A 17,850-nucleotide genomic window follows, 5' to 3' on the forward strand; every position below is an offset into this window, starting at 1 on the left:
CCCACACACACACAGGGAGAACATGCAAACTCCATGCAAAAAGGCCCTTGTTCCAACTGGTGCTCAAACCCGGGTCTTCTTGCTGCAAAGGCAAGTGTGCTAACCACTAAGGTGGCCTCTAGTGTACAGTCTGTCGGGAATCATCATCATCATCATTATTATTATTTTTGTGTTATTAGAAGAAGATTTCATTTAATCATGTACATAAACGTTACCACATTAAATTACACCTTTAAAATTAAATGGTTTAATTACTACCTCAAATGTCCAATGCCTCTGTGGTGTTTCATTCCCCACTGTCTTTTTAAGTTGTGGTCTAATGTTTTTAGTGGGAAGGGAACAGGTTTAGATGCTGTGAACATGTTTTAGACTTAAGCTGGTGTGGATTTTATATGGGTAGTCTTTTGTTAGTTGGCTTAAATCAGTTTTTCCCTATTTCAAGTTTTTCAATAGTAAATGCTCTGATATACTTCACGTCAGGTGTTGCACAACATATCGATACAGCTATAATTGTCTTCCTGATTCGTTCTGACCTACAGTTATGGATATGTTAACGTCAAATACTGACATACCAAGCCAGTGGTCTTTCCATAGTACCACTGGCTTGGTCAGTATCTCTCTAGTTATGTAATTGTAATTGTCTACTTGTTCAAATAAAGTTTTATCAAAAAACGAAAAGGAAAAAAATCGCGGGTTCATGGTATATATTGAATTATTTTACAGGTACGCTTAGGAAAGGCGGTGTGTTTGATTAGAGCATAGTAACCGCAGTTTTAATGCATATAATGTACTTTTCATTACGGTTTTATTCCACTAATAGAAACACAACACTTATTCGAACATATACAGGCAATGCAGGCACTTAGCCCCGTCCACCCAAGCACAGTATTTTACAAAACAAGCGCTTCTTCTCGTATCTCGTCTCCTATTGGTCAGATACTGGGTCCAGTATTTCCTGTTGGCGGGACAGTGGAATACCCGTGTGACAACAATTATAACACACAGCCAACACTCTTTTAGGGAAACGAGGGGTAAGTATAAGCATAGTATGCGTATATAAGTAACAGTACACGTACGATTTAAGCTAACGATGTGACTAGAGTTGACTATAAAGTAGGCAGAAATGAATCAGAGACACGTTTTAAAGACAGCCAACCAATGTTAGCTGCTAGATACACCGACACATACAGAAGTCAGAAAGCTTACCATAAACGGAGTGCGTTATAGCGAGGTTGAATGAATTATAAGCCACACAGACATAAACATCTCTGTATTTCCAGCTTGTGTTTATAAAAGTCAATATTAGACTTGATTGAATTCTGACCTGAATTGTTTTTCAGTCAGGATCACAAGAATGGAGAATGGCAGAGCCCAGTTTCCATTTCCCTACCAGCCTTATAACATCCAAGAGCAGTTCATGCAAGCACTATACACTGCACTTGACCAGGGGAAAGTAGGCATATTTGAAAGTCCAACAGGAACGGTATGTACAGTTAGAGTATGTGTGGATATGTATGTATGAGATTAAACAGTGCTGAATTTGTTAGACGATTGCAACGATTAACCAATTAATTGACTTTAAATGGATCACCTAATTAATCGTCAACTATTTTGATAGTTGCTAAATCGGTTTGTAAATGGTAAATAATTATTTGTATTTATATGATCACCCAAAGATGCTCTATGCTACAGTTTTGCCATTCACCCATTCACACCCATTCATTCACACTTTCATTCACACTTTCATACAGTGCATCTACAGGTACATTGCAATAAAATAGTTTAAGTAGTAAGGGGGTATTGTCAAGAGGAAAATGAAAAACAAGAGACCAAAAAATGCAAATCAGCTGAAGGCCACTGTCAAAGAAACCTGGGTTTCCGTACCACCTCAGTCTGTGGCAGTGCTGACTGTGGTGGTATGGAATACCGAATAATGCCGAATTGAGGCAGTAATTAAAGCAAAAGGAATTGAGTAGATATAAATGAACATACTTTCCAGAAGGCCAACGGTTGTTGTTTTTGTAATTGGTCTTATGGTGTATTCTTATTTTTTGAGATACTGAATTTTGCTTTCTTGTTAAATGTGCACCAAAATCATCACAATTAAAAGAACCAAAGACTTAAACTACTTAAGTCTATGTGTAATGAATTTATATAATACAGGGTTTCACTATTTGAGTTGAATTACTGAAATATGTGAACTCTTCCATGATATTTCAATTTATTGAGATGCACCTGTATGTGCAGCAAATTTTCTATAGCTCATCTTTTATACCCATTTACATGCTGCCAGCACATCCATCAGGAGTGTCTTGCCCAAGGACACGTTGACATGTAGACTCGTGGAGTCTGTGTTTTTTTATTTATTTAACGTTCTGATTGATTTTCCACTTTCCTAAATGGGAATGTTTTCTTGTTTCTTTCCTTCATATAACAAAACAATGTCTAAAACAGAATCATTTTGCTTTGTGTGACATTTGAGAACACCATTTTGAGGTTTGGGAAACACTGATCAACATTGTTCACATTTTTCTGACACTTTATGGACCAAACAACTAATTGATTAACTGAGAAAATATTTGGCAGATTAATAGATTAATAGAACAATAAGTGACACAAAGACATCCCAGAGACTGGATCGGGACCCACAGATGGGTTGCAGCAAACTTTTTTCAAAGATTTATTGAACAATGTGCATAATATAAAGTTGTGATCAATTTGTCAAACCTACTTGAAATAGCTGGTTTTATTACTTCAACTTAGTACAGTTGTAACAAAATGGTAGTAAAAATAGGGTTTAGGTTATAAATGAAACTCACAAATTTACTCTTCTCATGGTTCATATTGTGAATTGGGTAGCGATGGTTTGTTGGTTCATTAAACCAAAATAAATGAACTGTGTTTATTCTACCATAAAGATTTGAATGTTGTAATGTGCAAAAACATGGGTATTTGAAGGTAAATGACACAATTATAAACAATCTGTATCTGATTAGTTTACACACACAGAGGCAATGAAAATATGTCACTTGATGCCAAAGGAGGAAAGACAACAGTTTATTTATGTCACAGGGCTGATATGAAGCCTATGTAGAATCTTGAACAACCAATCTCATAGTCTATTACATATAAATGTGTGTCTGATAAGGCCCACAACTAATAGCCAGTCATTTTCACTACATTCAGCACTTCGATTTTTCCTTTGCACTTACATCTTTCCTGTGCATGTTTTTTAACTGCAGGGTAAGTCTCTGAGTCTGATATGTGGAGCTCTGAGCTGGCTCACAGACTATGAGGAGAGGAGGAGGCAGGAAGCTGCTGCTCTGCTTCAGGAAGGAGAAGCATCTCTTTTCACGCCGAGTGCTTCGTCTGCCACTGCCAGCTCCTCAGCAGAACCCGACTGGATCACTGACTTTGTCCAGAAAAAGACTGAACGTGATTTTGTGTCAAAGTTGAAGGTAAGAGTGTCAGATGTTACTTTGGTGTGGATCTCCAACAAAAGAATTTCTTCTGTTTAACTTTTAAAATAAAACTGTGTTTTATGTGTCAGGAGGAAGAATTAAAAAGAAAGAAGAGAGAGGAGCGGCTAGAGATGATTAGAAATAACGTTCAGCTGAAGTATGCAATGAAAAGAAAGGTACGTTGTATTAAACAGTGGCATTTAAAAAAAAAAAAATAATAATAATAATTAAGGCAATTAGTTTTTTACAACAAATAAAATTAATTTATGTGTATGTCTAAAGAGCTGTGAGGATGAAGAAGCATTCAAGTTGCTTCAGCTCAGTAAAGAAGACCAAACATTGACACAAGGCGATCAAGAGGACGAGGAGCTCATCATTGCAGAATATGAGAGCGATGATGAGTCAAAGAGAAAAAGCAGGTGAAGAGAGAAATGAATAAATGTCAACTCTGTCAAGTCTTACATCACATTGAAAATAAATCTGATGAACAAACAGTGAAGCATGTGTTTGCTTACATGCCCAGATTCTGTGGCCCTGAAAATGATGAAGATGATGAACTGATTGAAGAACACGTCACCAAGGTGTGTGTGCGCGTGTGTGAGTAAGTGATGCAAAAAATGTGAAACAACAATTAGAAATTATGTACTTCATATATAATAGATATATAGATATAAAAGATTGAGTTATATTCAGAAAAAGGCAACGCAAATCCAATAAAAGAAAGAATGACAGATATTTGGAAGTTTTTTGGCACCTCTACTAATGAATGACTAGATGTCCAATCATCACTCATACATTTATTCATTTGCAGCCACCACCACAATATTAACACTGATCATTCTCTCTCTCTCTTTCTGTCTGTCACAAACACACTGACAGTAGACACATCAGGTGCAGACTCATTAAAAAGTTAATTTGCTTTTCCAAACAGTCCTGATGTCAGTCTGTATTTGTATATTGTGTACTCGGTGCTACTCAGATGTGAACAAGGCCGGGGGGGAGTCGCCCGTAGACTAGGCCTATGCAGAACAATGTCGAGTCGTAATTGCTAGTGGTGCTGTGGACACTGTCCACTGTGTCTCTCTGCTGTTGACGTGAGATTCCATGCTGAACAATGAGCGAGTAACATTAAGCAAGAGAGAGCAAATTATGTGATGCCTGGCAAATGCAAATTCCAAGATCGCTGTCTCACTATAGAAACAGCTAAAGAAACAGACTGACTTTGACCAAGATCCCAAGGACAGTCCCTTGTCCTGATGTAGAGCATGCTGCAAATCAGTGGATGCCATGGGCAAAGAGGATCTTACTAGTTGCCCTCCCGTCTTAAAATGTATAGCATACTCCTCATCCTGGGAAGTCCTTGAATTTGATGTCAGTGGGAAACCTGGTTACAGGTCTGCTGCTAGTCCCAAAGTAAGCATTGTCCCAGGTGTGTTAGATGTAATTGTAAGGAACTAAACTAATAGTTTAAGAATTTACTGACATGTTAAAACTGGATCCCTGAAAGAGAAAATAATTGGTCTCTGTAGGTTTTTTCTAACTGTCTAATTTGCATCACCTCATTCAACCACATACGCACTGGGTTTATTTGAGTAGAATAGATCTTTATTGTCATTGTAGCACAGCAGTGCAACAAGATGAGGCTTTGCATCTCTTCTTTTAGATGCTCAGAACAGTAAGACAAAGTTATAAATAAAATGTGCGGTGCATCCCAGATGCAAAAGATGCAAATGTAGTTGTTGCTTTTGAACATAAGATTATCACCACCCCACGGAGTGAGAGTGAAGTATTGTTTTTAGTGACTCTGTGTGTCTGTCTGTCTGTGCTTCCACACTTGCACTTGCCAATATGACCAACAGAGGCTGCCAGAGGGTTGTTTTCTATCTGTAACCCTGAATATAATTTTCTGTGATCACAGATTTACTACTGCAGTCGCACTCACTCCCAGCTGGCTCAATTTGTTCATGAGGTTCAGAAGAGCCCCTTCAGCAAGGAAATTAGTTTGGTCACACTCGGCTCACGACAGGTATACGCACACACACGTTCTTCCATTTCTATTCATTTTAAGATGATCCCCTATCCCTAACATAACCATAACTAAAACCTGGTCCATGTGGCAACATACCCTCACCTTAAAATGTGATCATTTAGGTGATGGGTCTTGCTGTTTGTGCCTGTGAGAAATACAAGTCCTCATTGTGTGAACAGCTTTAGGTCCCCACAACATGAGTAATACCTGGAACACACACAATCTTAACATTCTGAAATCTAGTGTTTTGGATTGTGTCTGATTGACTAAATTTAAATCTATTGTGATGGGGAAAAAATAAATAAAAGTTAGATTTGTGAGACATTAAAATTAGACACAGAGCTCTTTGGGTTATGATCGTTTGGAAACAATTTTATTATTAATTTTTTGTAATCACTCTTCAACAATATACAATAATGTTTGTTGACCACATGACGGAAATTAAAAATGAAGTATTTTAGAGAAGAGTTTTGCAATATGATTCGTTTTGATAGAAAACCAAGAGTTTGGTCAGCATGATAACAGTACTATTAACACAATCATTTGTGAATGATCTAGAGCAGCCTTGCCTGTCTCCATGTAGAAATACAAGAAGGTTTCCTTTCTTGTGTTTTCTAATTTAAGAATAATGACACAAATGTGATTACATGACCAGAGCTTTAAATAACAGGAGCTGAAATTAGATACAAGGTGTCCGAAGCTGCCTAACATCTACGTTTCTGTCTATCAGCACACAGATGAAGGCATACTTGGCACAGCGGAGGAAATATTGTTTGTGTTCCCTTTGTAAGAACATAATAATTTACACTGACGTGTGTCTATTTGCCCAGTAAACACAACACTGTTCTTTCCAGAATTTGTGCATCAATGAAGAGGTCCGTCGCCTGGGCAGCATCCAGCGCATTAATGACCGCTGCATGGAGATGCAGAAAAACAAGCATGGTGAGTGACGCTTGTATGACAGCTCCAACACGACCGATCTAACAGAGGAACAATTGCATGCTGCATAATATTGGAACAAACAAGCAATATGTGATAACATTGTTGAATATGCTGATGATGATATGACTGGTGGTAAGTAAATAAATATTTAGAGGGGCTAAAAACAGTTGCTCCTAGCGACTCGCTGTGGCTCGTGACAGCTGCTAGCGAGCATCCTGGGCTCCGGCCAAAACTGTGACAGAAGAGACTGGAGTATTTAACTCATGGACAAGATGCAATGCAATAGTCAGACTACACAATATTTTGTCTGATACGGTCTTTATGTCATATTAAGTGATCACAGTGTTAATACCTGCCTATATACATGACAGGCTACACGATGGAATCTAGGGAGGGACAATATTATCAGCACAATCAGTATTGGCTTTAAAATGTAATATTGGATATCTGCAAACACGCCTAGACCCCCCAATATGATTAATTACTAAAGCAGTAGACTAAGTAGACTGCCGTCTCCTTGACTGTTTTGCTTGCGCCCTCTCCAAATACACATTGAAGAAAATGTATATCTACATCTGCTGTAAAGTGGGTATGAAAACTAAGAGACTAAATGACTTCCATAGTTGGTGCAAGGAAAATACTGGTTACTGGTTAAGTGGTTATTGGCCCAAGCACCCACGCTATATCGCCATATTCGATATCGACAAAAAGTCCAGTATTGTGTATCCCTAATGGAAATCTGACCCGACATATCAATAGGAAGAGGGGCTGGACCACGGGGCGGGTCTAAACAACACTTGAGTGTAAACAAACAATGGTGTCTGAAGTGGTGTGCAGGCGTCACGTCATCATCTCTGACAACTACTGTGTCTGTGTCTGCATCCGTTTGTTGTTTTTTTGATGATGAAGCCTGCTAACACGTTAGCATAAAGATCGTTAGCTTAAAATGCTAACAATCCACTCACAGCAGAACTGAGATCTGTGTCTGTCTTTGTTAAGAAGTTCAGCCACAGTTCATGTATTGTCCGGTTCTCCTTGCCTTCCTTTGGTCAACAAAGCTTTGATGACGACTGCTTTGATGACAATCACGCTTTAATTTCACACCGCACACGCTCAATAACTGCTGGAAAGTTCCACACACTCTCTCTCCCCCTCCCCTCCCTCTCTCTCTAGCAGCTGCCTCATGTGCATATTAATTAGCCATGTGTATTCTCCGTGACCGTCAGCTGATTGCCGAAAAAACAACAAAAGCTCTGGAATGTGAGATCGCCACACCCAAACTAGGAATGATTCACAGCGATAAAACAACCTTAATTCAAACACAAAGTTTATGGTTTTAAGACCCACAATACTGTGATTTGAAGCATGTAGTGGCTTCTTACAAACTTTAAGTTGAACAATTTAAAAAAAAAACGAAAATCCCACATTTTTGAAAAAAAAAAATGTTTTATGTTCATGTTTTACTCGTTTTGCGCTGGGCCGACTTGCGCCCCCTTTGTCCGTGGCGAGTCACATACTGTATGTGATGATTATTAATGCAGGCTTTAGAACCAGGAAAAGCCATCAGAGATACCTTATCATGATATGACCATATCTAAGACCATATCTTGTCTCATGCAACGGTATAGATATAGTATATAAGATCCATAGTCCACAGGCCTTGGTGTGGAAGGCCGGGGTTCAAATCCAAGGTCAGCTAATACCCATGTGTGGGCCCCTAGGCAAGGCCCTTAATGCTACTTGCCTTTCTGTGCCTGGATATATGGGCTGGTTGCGTCATGAAGGCCATCCGGTGTAAAAATCTCTGCCAAAGAAATATGCGGGTGATCCTTCTGCAATATGTATATTGCACATATTGATATTGTGATGATCATACATTCTTTTGGTTCCCTGAATTTTTGCAGAGAAGCAGTGTCATGACGGGAGTGAGAAACGTAAGAAAGGTCCACCAAAGACTGTGTGTCCCTTTAATAAAGCCTCGGCACTGCAGCAGATGAGGGACGAACTTCTTGGGACGGTTCATGACATCGAGCAGCTGCTGAAGCAGGGCAGGGAAACGCACTCATGTCCTTATTACGGCACGCGCCTCGCCATTCCCGCTGCACAGGTAACACAAACTGCTACTCTGTTCATCTCTGCTCTGTGCTCTACGTCTCTACAGATTCGCTAAATATTTAAAGGCTGAACTGTACAGTATTTAAATTTTTAATGGTCTGTTCACAGATATGAATTGCTTTGCATATGTTTTTATGTCTGCATAGTTGGTGGTGTTGCCCTATCAGATGGTACTTCATGAAGCCACAAGAAAGGCAGCAGGAGTACAATTGAAGGGACAGGTAGGATTCCATGTTATTGGTACGTTTTTAAAATAATATCTGATTGTATCATTGATGAATAATTTTTTTGTTTCTTTGCTCCATATAACAAAGTGAATAATTTACGATTGTGGACATTTGAGAACATCATTATTTTGAGCTTTGGGAAACACCGATCAACATTTTTTGACATTTCTTACATTTCTTTGGACTAAACAACTAAAATAATCAATATTATGAAAATAATAATTAGTTGCAGCCCAAAACAACCCTGTCTGATCATTTTTGAAAGGTTTGTAGTGATAAGAATGAGAAGGTCCAGTGTGTAAGAATTAGCAATATCTGTATTGTGAGACTGCTGAGTGCAACAATCTGAAGATTCCCATTTCCCAAGCTTGTCTGGGAACCTTTGTGTACCAGAAAGAATGGAAATAAATTATTGAAACTGAATAGTTTTGGTTGGTGGACAATATAATACATCTGAGAACCTCAATATTTTGAGGTTTGGGAAAAACAGCATTTTCATTTTTTTTTTTGCACTACACCACAAATCGATTAATTGAGGAAATAATGAACACATTGATCGATTATGAATATGATAAATGTTGTTTCTGATGCATTTAGGGATGCACCGATTAATCGACCAGTAATCGGAATCGGCCGATTTTCACGTAATCGGCCAAAATCGGTGACCGGCCGATCAGTCAGAATATTCCGATTTTGATAAGCCGATCAAAATGCACCCGCATCGCGCAGCATCAGCAACACACGTGCACGCGACTACACGCACATGTAGTAGAGTGTAGGGCTGGGCAGTATACCGGTTCACACCGAATACTGTTTTTTTTCCGTTATGATATGAATTTTTAATGTACAGCCATAGCGGTGTATTTGATTACACAACATCCGCGCAGCGGCGCAGCTGTCTGCTTTGCGAGTGGGCGCTGAATGAAGCCTGTCGTATTTGGGACAAGAGTCAGGATCTTAAATCACTTGCACAAAACTTTTGACCAGCACTCAGCATTTGTTTGTTTTTCATTTAAACCTGTGTGCGCAGAGAGCACGAGGCATTGTTGGCATGGGGCGGGAGAGAGACAGAGAGCGCGAGCGAGAGAGAGTGAGCTCTGAGCTCTTGGTCATTAGTTCATTTACTTATTTGTGTGTAGTACTATGTTGTGAAATATGTTTAAACTTAAATAAACTACACATACAGGTAGTGATTCGTTTTTGTATTTTTAGTTGTATATTGGATGTGAACTGATTGTATTTCTATGTTAAAATGTTATATTAAAGAAAATATGCAAAAATATATATATTTCAGTATGCTGTAAAGTGGTTTAAAAAATTGAAATGGGCTAAAATCAGTATCGGCAGGTCAAACTTGGCAATCGGTGCATCCCTAGATGCATTTATCACTATTGACATTTTTACAGTCTGTAAATAGTGGATAGTGGATTGTATTAGATTTTACATTTCTATCTGCCCGATATCTGATCCAGGGATTTAGATCAGTATTGGAGTTCATGCAGATGTAGCTGTTCTCCTGCGCTTGCATAGGGAGCTTCTTCCTAAAAAGCAAAACACCCAAAAGTGTTTGCACAAGATGGCAACCTTGCACTTTTAAAAAGAAATGTTATTATACAGTTATCCAAACCTACCTATTTATGGGTAGTACATTCAAATTCTGTCAACAAACCATAGTGAATGTTACACGCTGGACATTTAATTTGTCATATTACTGACATGGTTTTTACAGGTGGTGATCATAGATGAAGCCCACAATCTCAGTGACACACTCTCCTGTGTACACAGTGCAGAGCTGTCTGGAGCTCAGGTAAACGCATGCATAAAGTGTTTAGGTTAAACATGTTTTCTGTCAGATGCTAAAACCTCAACCCTCTGCAGCTTAGTCGTGCTCACTCCCAGCTCACCCAGTATGCTGACCGCTACAGGTGAGGATAAACGCACACGCACACACACAATGTACTGATTCACATGTTAAATATCATTTCATGATGTGTGTGTGTGTGTGTGTGTGTGTGTGTGTGTGTGTGTGTGTGTGTGTGTGTGTGTGTGTGTGTGTGTGTGTGTGTGTGTGTGTGTGTGTGTGTGTGTGTGTGTGTGTGTGTGTGTGTGTGTGTGTGTGTGTGTGTGTGTGTGTGTGTGTGTGTGTGAGAACAGGAACAGGTTAAAGGCAAAAAACCTGATGTACATCAAACAGATAATGTTTGTAATTGAAGGGCTTGTCCGGGTGCTGGGAGGTGAGTGCATTTGGGCTCAAATTAGTTTTTGATTATTGACAAATGACAAACATAGAGAGGAATAAACAATTATCTGATCATGGTGTAAATGTTGTTCCTGCAGGTAAAGTGGGCCAGAATCCTCAGAGCCAGATTACACAAACAGGTTAGTAAGTACAAGTACACAGTCTTGATACACCAAATTTACTAAAATTATGTCCATTTTTCTTTTAGGAACAGAGATGTTTACCATTAACAACTTCCTCTTCAAGGCTCAGATTGACAATATCAACTTGTTTAAGGTATTAGTCGGTGTTATAGTGCTTTTACAAGAATGTTGAGACTAATTGTTTTTTAAGAAATGGATGATTTTTGCATCAAGGCAGTGACGGCACACAGTGGTTTACAGCCACGCAGTAATGTTTGCTGTTTTATTTTCAAGTTGCTAGAAGCTGCAACTCGGTGCAGAAAAATGACTTGTGTTTTGGAGGACAAATGACTTCCATTTCAGTTGTAAAGACATTTTTAAACCCATAGTTAAGTTAATATTTGTCTGACTGCCTTTATTGACTGATGAAAAATGGCTGTGTGCACTAATATAGAAAATTGAGGATGCTTTGCATTGTAATGCATCGTAGAGTCTAATAGTGAGAGCAGTGTAGATGCTCAGCTGTCGTGTAAACACAATATTCAATCTACAAGTTCAGATACTTTTTTGTAAATGTCTGTCATTCTCTTTTTAGTTACAGAAATACTTTGAGAAAAGCATGATCAGCAGAAAAGTAAGTGTTTTAATATTATTTTTAAAAATGTATATATCGTATACAGTAGATGAATTGCTCTTAAATAAAACATATACCACACGTGTGTTTTCCCTGCAGCTGGGTGGCTTTGTGGAGAAGTATGCCGGTTCAGGAGTGAGCCTTCACACTCAGACCAGCTCCAACAAAGAGAATCGACGCACAGAGGGTTTAAACCGTTACCTCCAAACACTGCAGAGCACTCAGAGCCTGACACCAGGTCAGACATCACAGACTCAAGATGAGGCTTGTTTTTAATGGCAGCAACATAATAAAAAATAGTTTGACAGATGGGATCATATTGAAAAAAGGCGATACATTTGCAGCTGAAACTGTAGTTTGTATCTTTTAATGTTATTATTCTGCCTCTGTTTTATCTTCATGAACACATTATAACATTGCTTGTTTTCTGTGTCCATCATCTGAAACCAGGCTCTGTCACGCAAAACTATCAGACCAGACCAGAGGGAGTGTTTGTGTGTATACAGTAGTAGTGCAGGGGCGGGTGGGAACCAGAAGCATTTATTCTGTCGAACTGTGGGGAAAAAAAAGTGTCTAATTTCACTTCTGAAATCTTGTGGGTTGTTCTTTGACTGAAAAAGTCAAAGAACAACTTATTTGCAGCCCGCTCACTTTATCTGCAATGATGTTGCTGTTGCCTTCGTCTGTTTTGACATGAAGCTAATCACTTCCTGTGTGCAGTGTGGCAATGCCACCGTGAAGATCTAAACACTGAGATACTGATGTCATCATATTTGTTTTTGTTTAAAAGTTACCCACTAGAATTTTAATAATTTCAGGAGCAGAGTAAGTTGCACACATATCTTAAACCCTTAAAGCTGACGGTTTCCATATATCTGTTTGCAGTGATTTTTATTCTCATGTCAATTCAGAATTGATGTATTCCCCTGTGTGCAGTTTCCTCATCAGACCAGCAGGGGTCTGTAGAGACAGAGAAAGCACTGTCTGCCTCGCCCATGATGCAGGTTGAGGGTTTCCTCATGGCTCTCACCAATCGCAACACTGATGGCAGAGTAGTGCTGCACAGACAAGGTACTTTTATATTTACACACACAACAATTAAAAGGGGATTAATAAAATTGAACCACTTTATTGCTATTGTTCTTCTTCTTATTTTTATGTCCAGGTACTTTGTCAGAAAGCAGTGTGAAGTTCCTGCTGTTAAATCCAGCGGTCCACTTTGCTCAGGTGCTGAAGGAGTGCAGAGCAGTAATCATCGCAGGAGGGACCATGCAGCCTGTGGGTTAACTTTACATCTACTGCAAATAATCCAAGACTTTCTTTTCTTTTGGGTGGTCAATGGCTTGATAATATTTTATATGTAGGTTTCAGACTTTAAACAAGAGCTGCTGATTTCTGCCGGAGTGGAAGAGGAGCGCATCACTGAGTTTTGCTGTGGTGAGTTGCCATAAAGCAGCAGTATATATATATTGTTTTTACTTTGAGCCCTAGTATATTACTGGGTTATCAGATTGACTAATTCATAGAATGAAGGTTTCATCAGATCTGACCAAGACCGAGATGGTACTTTGAACTATTTCAAAATACTTTAGTTGTCCTCTGAGGGACATTTCAAGACAAGACACAAATAAATGCAAAGTACAGGTAAATACAAACAATACAAAGATGTCAATATGTTGGCAATATCTCCTTATGGATAACTGGTTTGATGATGAACTCTTCTCCCTGTCATTACACAGTGCTCAACCAAGATGTTAACAAAATTAGGCACACACAGTTATTAACTCCAGATAGTTGTAAATAACAACCATTCCTTTTTGTGTCTGTAGGTCATGTGATTCCTCCTGAGAACATTCTTCCTCTGGTCCTGTGCAGCGGTCCATCTGGTCAGGAGCTGGATTTCACTTACCAGAGTAGAGAGTCTCCAAAAATGGTAATCCACACATAAACATGTGCAGTTTCACAGACTTTCTACTGTCATTTCAATTTCAATTGTGACATTACCACGTGATTTCTGCAAACCTGTGCCTGCTTGTTGACAGATGGATGAGACGGGCCGCATCCTCTCCAATATCTGCAACGTGGTGCCAGGAGGAGTCGTGTGTTTCTTCCCTTCTTATGAATACTCACGGAGGATTATTTCTCACTGGGAGGCCAGCGGGACTCTGTCCCGTCTTGCCAACAGAAAGAAGGTGACTGTGTTTTGTGGCAAATGTTAAATTATGAAGGCAGTTTCATTACAACTGGCACTCAAGGATGATGTGACGGTCAGACATCAAGGTCTCTGTGACCTCACAAAACCTTTTTACCTTGTGAATGTGTATTTCGTAAGAACTCCTTTAGAGAATTCTTTAACATTTTACACAGTTTTGTTACTCAAGAGGTTTGACCAACCAATGAAACGGTCTCTGATAGACCTACAACCAGTCAAGACCAATGATCAGGATCATGTTTTCAGAGAGACGGAAAATGTGATCCAGTAATGTCGGCTAACAACTTTTGCCTCCTCGGAGCAAGTCACGCCCAACCCTGTTTGTGATTGGTTCTCTTTTCTGAGTTTCTGTAGTTCTGTAACAGCGTCCTAGCCAGAAAAAAATGCTAAAAATTAGCCTGATATTCATTCATTCATTCATTCATTCATTCATTCATTCATTCATTGAATATCTGCTCAAAATTTTCCTCTCATGTTGCACGCATACTGTATGTCATTTTTGTGTAGTGTAGTCACATTTTCATCAATCATCAACCAAAATATTCTCTACCTGTTGCTCTCTTGATTTAATCGTGCACTGACTTCCTCCATTTCTTGTGTTCTTGTTGTCCTTCTATCATCAAAATCAAAAAACAGCACAGATACAAATAAATAAGCTAACAGAAGGATAAACTGGTCAGGAAGATACAGGAGGATGTGTGTAGTGAAACCTCCCGATGGATCCAGACAAATTTTATTTAAGTATTTAATATCTGCTGTAGAAAACGTCTATTACGCCAGGTTTATTCAAGACATGCTTGAGCATTACATACACATGCATGAGTTAAACTCATTGACAGCTCGCTAATATATAAGAGCAGCTTTAAGTCGCATCACTTCATTCACAATTCACATGATCACAGAACTTGACAGACAGAAAAAACAACAACTTTTGCACAGTACTGAATGTCAGTTTGTCTCAGGTTAGAAGTAAAGGAGAACGTTTTTCATCTGCTTCTAATCATCATCAAACACCTCCATAGATATTTCAGGAGCCAAAGAAGGCCAACCAGGTAGAGCAGGTGCTGAATGACTTCACCCGTTGTATCCAGGTAAAAACAGACGTTACTCAAACTTTACATTGATAATGTTATTTTTCTTTGATCCATTTGTCTTAGATCCTCAAATCGAGTAGTCGTTAAAATGGTTCATAAAATCTCAGACACTCAGTCAAATGTTGATCAGTGTTTCTCAAACCTGGAAATGATGATATTCTCAAATGTCTCACTTTGTTCACTAACCAAAATGATTGCTTTGTTATATGGAGCAAAGAAACCAGAGAATATTCACATTTAAGAAGCTGAAAATCTGAAAGTTAGTTTTAATTACAAAAAACCCCACTCAAACCGATTATCAAAATAGTTGACGATTCATTTAGTGATCAATTAATCTGTCTCTTGTCATTCTTCAGCGGTGTTCTATGGACAGTGGTGGACTCACCGGTGCGTTACTCTTCTCTGTGGTTGGAGGAAAGATGAGTGAGGGCATCAATTTCTCTGACGACCTGGGCAGGTGAGTTCAGTTCGACTCCTCAGATAACTAACAGTTGCATGGTGCTTAGGGAGGCACAATACCACACAAACGACCAATATCAGTCTGATACAGTCATTCTAGACCTTTTCAACAATGAAGCTGTTAACAACACATTTGTTTTGTTTCTCCAACTGTGTCACAAACATTCTTCTCCCACAAAGAAGAAATAAACAGTCCACAACCATGACTAAAATGTATTTTTATCTGTCCGATTCAGTGATTTTGACCAGTGTCACACTGATACTGAGTATTGCTTCTGACAGTGTGATGTGTTTATATGTACACGTGCATCATAGGTGTGTGGTGATGGTGGGAATGCCGTATCCCAACATCAAGTCTCCAGAGCTGCAGGAGAAGATGGCCTATCTGGACAAACACCTGGTGAGACTCTGACCAGTGTTAGACTAGTTAGTCAGTATAATAACAGTATTAGTCTCCAAATTACTTGGTATCAGAAGTAATGTTATGAAATTACTCCATTGCTTCTGTTTCATTTGGAAATGAATCCACAAAAAATATGCAGTGAAACTAGGGATGGCCCAACATCACGTTTTCGTGTCTGATACAAACTACATTTGTGCCGAGTCGTCAACTGTTTAACAAATATTCCTCTCCCAATAAATGAACAGCTCAGAACACAACTCAGCAAAAAATGCTGTTGCAACAGGTTTTATTCACTTTCACTGTCTGTGCATTGTGGAAATAGGGTGTTTGGATAGAAAAAGACGAGACGTTTAAGGTTCAAACTGATTTTGATGATCCTATGAACTGTAAATGATGGAATCCCTTAATTCCTTGCTATCGTACATTGGTCGTAACCTGTTGGACTTTTTGCTCATTATCAGTTTGAAGATTCAATATCTTGTTTTTGTAGTGAATTCAATTGAATATAGGAGAAGGATTTCCAAATCGTTGTATTTTCAAACTTTCTGTTAGGGCACCCACTTTTTTAAAGATGGCCAACTATTGTGACCCAATTACAATATAAATTGTGACATGAGCAAAACTAACTTACAGCCATATCTGTAACACCTGATATTTTATTTTCAAGAGAAGATTGGTAAATAACTCATGCAGGTTATTTAAAACGTATACACAAATCTTCAACTCAAATTTTTTTGGGGACCCCAAAAAAATCTCCAGAGTCACGACCCAGACTTTGGGGAACACACTGCCTCATGCACTGCCTCATGCTACTTACTGCTTAGTAAAGTAATAATATAATGGTATACGCATTACTGAGTATGTTACCACTGTATCCATAAAACTGGCAAAATCTGAGCACAGTAACAGAAGTACTGTGATGGTGAAGGATTTTGTTTGTTTGTTTAGCCTCACAGTGGAGGGAGGAGCCCCGGACAAGCACTGATAGAAAACCTCTGCATGAAGGCGGTCAATCAGTCCATAGGTAAAGAGTCCATTTCCATGACAATAGATGAACATGACTGAAAATGTCCATGTTTATGAGACAGTAATTAATTTTTATCAGCATTTGACTTCCTCCCCCAACAGGAAGAGCTATCCGTCACCGTGGCGACTACTCCTCCATCGTGATGTGTGACAGACGTTACTCCAGAGCAGCCACACTCTCCAAACTTCCCTCATGGATCAAGGATCGCACCAGCACACACACTTCCTTTGGCCCGGCCTTTGCTGCCTTGAGGAAGGTTAATGATTCAATTCAAAGTGTTTTACTCAACAATGTTTGACTCATCCAGTTTCTTGCTGCTTACACGTCATGTATTTCTAGTTCTTCCAGGAGAAAAAGCGGAAGGAGGCGCTCAACTGACATCATGGTGATGAAAAAGTTCCCTTTCCCAAGTGCTTCAGGGAACTACGGTTTCCTTCACTTACCAGAAAGAACGTTGTTCTTGGTTTGCATATTATGCTTTTATTTCCAAAAGCTAAATTAAATCTATTTCTAAGGCTACAAACACCAAATGATTTTTTCTAAAAAGCAATGAACACAGCTACATGTTACATGCTGGACCTTGACATTAAGTTCCTGGTCATTGGTTAAATAGACAAGCAGAGAGGCAGTTTTTCTATTTTCACCATTTCATCCTTGTATCTCTTTGTACTGGAAACATGTATGAAAATGTGGAAAATAACAAATCGAAGAACTTCAGCGTTCACTGCAGACACAACAGATGAATTTCACCAACTGCTGCAATTTCAGACACAGCACTGACAAAGGTGTCCACGTTTCTAATTTACCCTTACAGACATTTGAAATATTCAAAACACTGATTGATGGAACATTAATTGACTGTTTAATCTGTAAAATGTCAGAAAAA

General features: G+C 38.9%; 1 protein-coding gene across 1 annotated transcript; it reads left to right on the forward strand.

The window, feature by feature from the left end:
- Positions 1–1,354: 1,354 nt before the first annotated feature.
- ddx11 (DEAD/H (Asp-Glu-Ala-Asp/His) box helicase 11) lies at positions 1,355–17,439 on the forward strand (the record flags this gene model as incomplete). The annotated part of the gene is made up of 27 exons (XM_083894160.1): positions 1,355–1,483; positions 3,243–3,458; positions 3,551–3,637; positions 3,744–3,880; positions 3,985–4,042; positions 5,380–5,487; positions 6,345–6,432; positions 8,337–8,539; positions 8,694–8,768; positions 10,504–10,581; positions 10,653–10,699; positions 10,929–11,008; positions 11,112–11,153; positions 11,222–11,289; positions 11,731–11,769; positions 11,869–12,007; positions 12,706–12,840; positions 12,935–13,047; positions 13,134–13,206; positions 13,599–13,702; positions 13,812–13,961; positions 15,004–15,072; positions 15,432–15,532; positions 15,850–15,934; positions 16,886–16,961; positions 17,066–17,220; positions 17,304–17,439. The coding sequence occupies 27 exons, from the start codon at positions 1,355–1,357 to the stop codon at positions 17,340–17,342; spliced, it is 2,694 nt and encodes an 897-aa protein (XP_083750286.1). The 3' UTR covers positions 17,343–17,439.
- Between the last annotated feature and the right edge of the window lie 411 nt (positions 17,440–17,850).

The sequence above is a fragment of the Microchirus variegatus genome (assembly GCF_963457635.1).
Source record: "Microchirus variegatus genome assembly, chromosome: 8".
In the NCBI taxonomy this organism is placed as follows: domain Eukaryota; kingdom Metazoa; phylum Chordata; class Actinopteri; order Pleuronectiformes; family Soleidae; genus Microchirus; species Microchirus variegatus.